Raw genomic sequence first — 8350 nt, forward strand, 5'->3', positions numbered from 1 at the left:
TACATATTAATAACAGATATCCTAGTTGTGTTAAGTGCCTGTAAATTATACCATCAAAACTGCGAAGTCTCACTATTAGTTGGCCTTTTCCATAATGAAATTGAGAAAAATGTCAATTTCAATGAGTTAATCTATAGCTATTAAATAAAAATCAAAGAAGCCAATGTCTTTCAGTTGTTTCACACCTGAGGCAACAATTTTCTATTTAGATCACATGGAAAAAAGTCTATTAAAGGATTTATGCCTATATTTCTATGTGGAGCTTTTATGCAGCCAAGTACAGTTTTCATTCAACTTATTAAGTGGTTGTTTACTGGAGATCTCAAAGTACAACTTGAAATGACTGGATTCCTTTCTCTTACTACTATAAATTTCATTCATATATGTTAACATTCTTAATCAAAGGCTGAGTTGACTTTGTCCCCCATGAATAGGTTTCTCCTTCAAAACATTCCATGTTATCCTCTAAAATACACAAGCCATACATATTTACAAATACATGAAATACAATTTAAAGCATAAAACTCAAGTATGAAGGCAGAAGAAATATAGTCAGAAGTGACAATTTCTTGCCACACTTCTACCTGTATGCTCCCTAAAAAGTATACCTTCATTCTGTTTAGTTATTCCAGATTTAAACCTTAAAGTATCTAAAGCACATAGTTATGTCAATAAAAGAATTTACAAGGGCAAACTAATTATTAAATAATTTCTCCTTTCTTACTCTAGTATTAGGAAACAACTATGTAACAGAAAACTAAGCTCTCCTTCCTAGGCGAGTTCTAACATTCAAATATCAGTGTCTAAACATACTGTAACAATGATGACAGAATTAGCCAAGAAACTTTTTCAACTAAGATTAACATCAACACTAAGTAGATAATTTCACCTTTAGTATAAATACAATTTTATTGACTTCAACTTGTTACTTTGCATTGCTCTCCTTGATCTTATGTGCTCAAAGCTTTACCACTTGAGCCAAAGCTCCACTTCCAGCCTTTTTTAATTTATTTATTTATTTTGGTATTTAATTGGAGATAAGCCAGTCCAGGCTGGCTTCTAACCAAGATCCTCAAACCTATCTCTTGAGTAAATAGGATTACAGGTGTGAGCCACTGACACCCAGCCTATTAAGTTTTTAAAAATTTTAAGACTTAAGAATCCAAAAAGGGGGGCTGGGAAGGTGGCTCAGTGGTAGAGCACTTGCCTTGCATGCATGAGGCCCTGGGTTCCATTCCTCAGCACCACATAAGCAGAAAAACGCAGAAATGGCACTGTGACTCAAGTAGTAGGGCACTAGCCTTGAGCTGAAGAGCTGAGGGGCAGCGCCCAGGCCAAGAGTTCAGGCCCCACGACCGGACCCCTCTCCCCCCCCAAAAAAAGAACCCAAAAGGCCTATAGTACTTCAGCAATCGTCACCACAGACGCTTCTAACTTCTGTTTTTTGAAGATGGAACAGTTAACTGAGTCTTGGATTTCTAGATTAGCAGTTCTTACCTGTGTGATTTTGCTCCCCTCCCCCAAAGGACACAAGGCAGTATGTGGAGACACTTTTGTCAGGACTGTGGGAAGCAGAGTATTACTGTTCCACTGAGTACAGACAAAGCCTGTGGCTGAACATTCCCCCACTCCACACCACCCCCAATACAAAGAACCATCAGATCTAAAGTGTCAATAGTGTGAAGGTTGAAACCCCTATTGCTAAAGATCTGTGTGTACACATCTGGTCTACCTCTCTGGGGATTTGTCCTATACTGTAGTTGCTATAAAATAACTATGACATAATTTCATACTGACTTATGCAGAACCATCTTACACCAGTTAATTGATATATGTATAAAGTAAGATTATGGATAGTTATTGCTAAAGTTGATTTACCAAAACGTAAAACAAATGATTCCCAGTACTAATTCCAACTCAGGAAATACAACTGTAGATAAGACTTTGAGATTATGAATCCAGAAAAATAAAAGCATTTGAAAATCCTGCCCAAAACCTTTTAATATTGTTGAAAATGAAGGAGGAGGAGGAGAACTTAACCTACTCCATACAATGGAGCAACTACTATAGTGGCACGGATATGTATACATTCATCCTAACACACTTTCCAACCACAAAAGAAAAAATCGTGCACCACTCCTGTACAAAAGTAGTGTCAAACGTTAAACGAATAAAAATATATTGCTTTATTTTAAGATCTAGCTATATGGGTAGCAACAGTTTGACACCATCCCAGCAGGAACATGCTAAGAATGTGTACAGAAAGGTGAGAATAAGCCCTCTGCTCTTCCCCAAGATGATTTTCCATAACCTCTCGAGGCTGCAAAGCTGGCAAGAGCGGTGCCCACCCTGCTCGATCCCAAGTTCCCTGCTCTGAGTGGCGCGTCATTCAGGAGCCAGAACCGGTGTTGGAGTCATCCAGGCAGGACATCGCCACTTCTACCAGCGTGACGTATACTCTGAAAGGCAAAAAACCTCCCTCCCTCCCCCCCCCCAAAAAAGCGGCTGTGAAATGTTAGGAGCCTGGATGTGCACTGCGGGGAGAATCAACTCCAAGGAGCAACCCGAGCCTTTGTTAACCTCTGCTTCCTGGACTCGAGACCCCAACTTTCTGGAGGTCTTGGCTGTACTCCTGCCTGCAGGACCCAATCCACCGGGGGTGACAGCAGGAAAGACAGCGTGTGGGAGGCTCGGGCGAAGGGGCGGCGGCAGAGGAAAGAGAAGCCGAGCCGAGACCCAGCCGACGGGCCCCGGACCCCGGGATGTCACCCACCTGCGCGACCTCTTCGCCATCCTTCAAGTACCGCATAGGCGCGGGCTGGGCGGGGACGCGGGTCAGCCTCCTCCAGCCTCGGGCGGATGCTCCTCGTCCCCCGACCCTCCCGCCGCTTCCCTCGCTGCTGCCCCGAGGCGGCCGAGTGCGGAACGCAGGCCCCCCGGCCGGACAGGACGGGACGGAGGGACGCAGGGACGGACCGCGACCCGCCCCCAGCCCTGGCGCCGCTCCTAGCCCCGGCCCGGCCCGGCCCAGGATGCCCCGGGCATGTCAGCAGGCGCGCCCCCGCCCACGGCCGGCCCCTCCCCGCCGCCTCTCAAGCCGGTGGCCGCGGTCTGTCCGGGCCGCGCCGCGGACGCCGACGCGCCCCCCCCGCCCGCACTCCCGCCCGCCCTCCGCGGTGAGCAGCTCTGCAGCGCTCGCAGCCGCCTGCAGGGTTTTGTCGGCACCGCCGAATCTCGCGCCCAGCCTCCCTCTGGAGCCGCCGTTTGAATCTGCGCACGCGGCCCGGCACCCCATTGGCTGCGGCAGCCGCACGCGGGGGCGGAGGGCGGGGGGGGGGTTGGGGGGCGGGGGCAGCGAGGGCGGGGCGCGGGCAGCGAGGGCGGGGTGCGCGCGCGGCCGAGGGCGGGGCTAGGGCGCTGGAAGGCAGGCCCGGAGCCTGCGGGAGGGAGGCCGCGGGTGCACCGCGGCGGGGCAGAGCCGGGACAGGACTCGGAACGCGCCTGGCCGGGGAGCGGGGCGGAGCGCGGGGGCTGCCGGGAAAGCGAGTTCCTGCGCTCGCACCAGGCTGGGCCGGAAGCGGGGGCGGGGTTGACCCCCGCTACTCCCCAAATTTCGCGGGGTGTGAGGTGGAGGCCTTGGCGAGGGGTGGGAGTGGGCGGGGCCTGGCGCGGGAGGGGGCGGGGCTCGGCTTCTTGAGTCCCGCCTCCTGGTCCGGAAGCTCGGTCTTAAGACCTGAAAACAAATCTAGCCATCAGATTTGCACAGCCGTTATTCTTCAGCAGAAAAAAAAAAGCGATTTAATTTTGCCCAGGCGTAGTTACGAAAGTGGGGAGACCTTCCAACGTTATCCTCCTTCGACAGAGCAGAAGTGTGCAAAGTGGTGGTGGGGTGGGGGCATGTTTGATTGGGGGCGTCCTAGGAAAGGCAAAGGGAGCTGGATAATCTGTAGCTGACTGCAGCAGGTCCTCGGTGCCGGATTGCGGACCGGCGGGGGGTGCGGGGGGAGGACAGCCCGTGGCCGCGGTGCGGGCGCCTGGAGCCCGGAGCGCTGGGCCGGAGGACGAGCGGGGACCGGGAATTCTGCCCAGATGAATGGAAGTCAAGGGCAGAAGGTGACCTGACCGACGCAGGGGAGACGGGAGGGAGAGGGTTCTGCTTCAGAGGAGTTTCTAAGCAGTTGAAATTTAGATGTTCCAAAACGAAATACCTACAAATTTCACCGTTACTGTAGCATTAAAGTAGGTTAACAGCCAGAAGATTAGACACGCTTCAAGGTCCGTATTTGCAAGGCAACATGCTCTACTGGGCAGAGCCTTGAACCACATGGTTACTATTGTAACAAACTGAACATTTTTCTATTTTGAAATGCTACATGGGTCGTCTTTTGCAAAGCAGAGACACAGGTGCAAATATGAATTCAGAGGAGCTTGCGTGCAATATTGTCAGGCTCACTTGCGTTTTTATAGTTCCTTTTTTTTCTCAAGCATAGATTTGGGGGCGATAAAGTGTTTTTTTTTAAGTCGTTCCTTAGTTGTTGCTTCACTTAACAAAAATATATAAAAACTAGTCTCCAGATTTTATTAGATCCATAATGTCATTAGAAATCTGTTTTCTTATTCTTGGACTTTATATTCTAACAGGAAGCAGAACTTCGGCTATATTGTAGACTATAGTTAATTTTATACTTTTTAGATCTTGAGGCAGGTGTTTTAAATTTTGATAGTAAAATAAATCCCTCTCATTTTACATATAGTGGAAATATTTATGAGGATAAAGTGCAATCATTTAAATCATTTATAAAACTAAACACTGGAATTAAAGTGATTCATTTGAATGCACATACTCAAATATATCATTAAGATTTTGGGAGTTGAGAAATCAATGAAAAACAGGCAAAAGATCTGGGCAGATCACTAATGAAGATAAAGTAGTGAATAAAAGTGATAAGCACATGGAAATAAAATCAATAGATATATGCAAATTAAACCACAGTGAGATACTACCACATATCAAATAGAAAATAAGATGGAGGAAGTGTTGGAGAAGATGAAAACGCTGAAACATATATAGCTTTCATATATTGCCTATTGCAATGTAAATAGTCACTTTAGACTTTATAATAGCTTTATTTGTAGCTATCAAAAGCTGAAGATAAAAGAATATTCTTCCTTATTTCTACTCCTGAACTACCTGAGAATAATTTTAAATAGTCTGTTAGTTCCCAAGTTTTTCACTGAGATTACCTGAACTATGGGGATTGAATACCAAAAGGAAACAGGTGTTAGGGCAAAAGCTGGGCATTCCTTGAATACTAGCTTAGAGGTAGAGCACCTACTCTAAGCATGTGTGAGGACCTCAGTTCTCTCCCCAAAACTAAAATAAACAAAAATAAAAAATTAACTTTCTATACATCTTTGAGTAAAGCTCTTCCTATGATAATTCAGCATTGATGTAGCTGCACATTTTCCCATTCTTTTATAGTGTAAGCAAATACTTCTCAGGTTTGCTAGCAAACAGAATGCCTAAGAGACTTTTTTTTTTAATTGTCAGTCGTGGGGCTTGAGCTCTGGGCCTGGCCGCTGTCCCTGAGCTCTTCAGCTCAAGGCAAGTACTCTACCACTTGAGCCACAGCACCACTAATGGTTTTCTGAGTGGTTTATTGGAGACAAGAGTCTCACAGACTTTCCTGCCTGGGCTGGCTTTGAGACACAATCCTCAGATCTCAGCCTCCTGAGTAGCTAGAATTACAGGCATGAGCCACTGACGCCCAGCAAGACTACACTTTTTATAAAACTGTATGTGCAACTAATTTCACACAGGAATTTTTGTCTGTTTTATTTACAACTAGAATCCCAGTCTCTAAAAGAGGGCCACCCAGACAATCAATAAACAGTATCTGTAAAATGAATGAGAGAAAAAGAGGCAAATGTTTGAATAGGTATGTTTGTAAGGGTAAAAGAAAATTACAAATTAAAATAGATTTGAGTAATAGAGGGTACTAGGAAAGGAGTAATAGACAAGGTTCGTCTGACTCAATTATTTATGAATATTTGAATGACCATAGGGAAGCCCCTTCATGCAATTAATATATGCTAGAAGGAAAAAGAAAAACATCACAAAAAAGTATAACAGGCTCTATTGGGGGGTAGGTATCAACAGTATGGGGAGGGCCAACAGGAAAAAAAAAAGATGTGAAATCCTATTTTATGACTACTGAGGTAGCAAAATTTGGAAACTGATAGATGGCAAAAGCCATATACATATTCATCTACTGAGTGGCATTCACAGTGCCACTTCTGTTTTTTGAGTGGTTAATTGAAGTCTCTGGCTTTGAACCAGGATCCTCAGAATTAGCCTCCTGAATAGCTAGGATTACATGTGTGAGCCACCAGTGCTGGGCTCTAGCTTAATTCTTTTTCAACTCACTTAACTGATAGGGTTGGTTCCATATCTTAGCTATGGTAAATAATGCTGTGATAAACATAGTTGTGCTGGTAGCTTTAGTGTGGCCTTGTTTGTGGTCATTTGGGTAAATGCCCAGAAGTGGGATTGCTGGGTCATAGGGGAGCTCTATGTGGAGTCTGTTGACAAATTATTTTATCTCCATGAAATAATTCAATAAAAGCAAATAATAGATACATTTGAATGCTTACAGTAGTGAATCCCAAAAGAACCCCAAAATAGAAGCATTCACATAATCGTGATACTAGTTTGAATAGTATGAAATAGTAAAAATAGTAAAAAAAAAAAATGAGATGTCATTAAATGGGTATTAACACTGTTAGGGCCCTCTAGGTACTTTGTATGCACTTGTCTTTGGTAATATTTACAAATTCATTAAACATAAAAACTTTATCAGGCATAGGTATAACTTCCATCCACTTCATTAACTGTGAAAATTGGCCACCAGAAGGTTAATTTGTCCAAGTGCATACAGAGGCAGAAGCAAGAAAAAATACCATGTACATGTTGTATAGAAATAAGGTATAGTGGAAAGAGTGTAATACAACTGTATAACTAGTGTATCACTTATATAAATAAAAACAACATATTTGAATACATCCTGACAGTCTAGAAAAAAATGGTTTCTGGAGTATACAAACTGAACAAATTTTCACTTTGGAGAAAAAAATGAAATGGAAGCAAGGCAGGTTTTATCTTTTGCCCTACATATTTTTGCATTATGCAACTGTTGTAGAAGTATTTATTCATGCATTTAAAAAGCAGTTGGTGGCTAAACTCTAAAAATTGATAAAGTTCTTTTATAAGGAAATAGCACAAGTATGATATCCACTATCATTTGGATTTTGAATGTCTTCCGGAGGCCCATATTTAAAAAAAAAAAGTTTGGTCCCCAGAGCAGCACTATTGAGGAGTGGTTGAACCATTGAGAAGTGGACTTCATAGGAGGTCATTAGGTTATTGGCAATGTGCACTTGAAGGGGATTGTAAAGCTCTGATCCCCTCCTGTTCCTCAACTTTCCCCCCAAGCTTCTAATGTAGCAGCTTTGCTTTCCATGCACTCCGCCATGAAGTGCTGCTGCACCACAGGTCCAAAACAAAAGGGCCAGCCAATAAATATTTTTCTTTTAAAAATTGATGTCAGCCGGGCACTAATGGCTCATGCTACTCAGGAGGCTGAGATTTGAGGATCACAGTTCAAAGCCAGCCCAGGCAGAAAAGTTCATAAGACTCTTATCTCTGATTAACCACCAGAAAAACAGGAAGTAGTGCTGTGGCTCGCTTTGAGCTGAAGAGCTCAGGGACAGTGCCCAAGCCCAGAGTTCAAACCCTAGGACCGACCCCCACACACACACACACAAAAATTATATCATGTATTTTGTAATAGCGACAGAGAGCTTACTAGAAAAGTATATAAAGCTTGCTCCAACATTGGTGATGCTTTTTTAAAATATGCATTGGCAGGAACCACATTATAACAACAAAATATAGGCTTAGAACTGTATCTTGGATTCAGAATCTTTGCTTCAATCTCTCCCCCACCCATCTCTCTACTTTTACTAATCTCTACATTTAGAGTGCCATTTTAAGTTTGATGAAAATTATAAAAAGAAATAACATTGTGTAATACAAGCCGCTATAGAATTCTTAGTTTAGCTTTGAAATTTAAAAATAAGAGCAAACAAAAATTGTAAAAGAAATGTTTTAAAGTGTCCCATTTCAACCAATACTCTTTGCCTCTACACTTTTGTGCTAGAGTAATGGTTCCCCAAAGATGCTCCTTTTCCTAATCCCCATAACTGAGAGTGTTACCTTTAGTGGCAAAAGAGATTTTGTATGATTAAATTGAAGATCTTCATATGATAAGATTAGCCTGATAGGCCCAGT

The 8350-nt window shown here is 43.7% G+C and overlaps 1 protein-coding gene across 3 annotated transcripts in view; it reads right to left on the minus strand.

Annotated features, from left to right (window-relative positions):
* The window catches only part of Mybl1 (v-myb avian myeloblastosis viral oncogene homolog-like 1), a 39007-nt gene extending 35787 nt beyond the window's left edge, over nt 1-3220 (minus strand). For 2 of the 3 annotated variants that reach the window (XM_013034498.1, XM_013034497.1), the window contains exon 1: nt 2774-3220. In XM_013034498.1, coding sequence (XP_012889952.1) covers nt 2774-2793 — 20 coding nt within the window. In that variant the 5' untranslated portion in view covers nt 2794-3220. The remainder of the gene's footprint in view (nt 1-2773) is intronic. The other variant, XM_013034496.1, reaches the window with a different exon arrangement.
* Between the last annotated feature and the right edge of the window lie 5130 nt (nt 3221-8350).

The sequence above is a fragment of the Dipodomys ordii genome, unplaced genomic scaffold, assembly GCF_000151885.1.
Source record: "Dipodomys ordii isolate 6190 unplaced genomic scaffold, Dord_2.0 Scaffold190, whole genome shotgun sequence".
NCBI classification, from domain to species: domain Eukaryota; kingdom Metazoa; phylum Chordata; class Mammalia; order Rodentia; family Heteromyidae; genus Dipodomys; species Dipodomys ordii.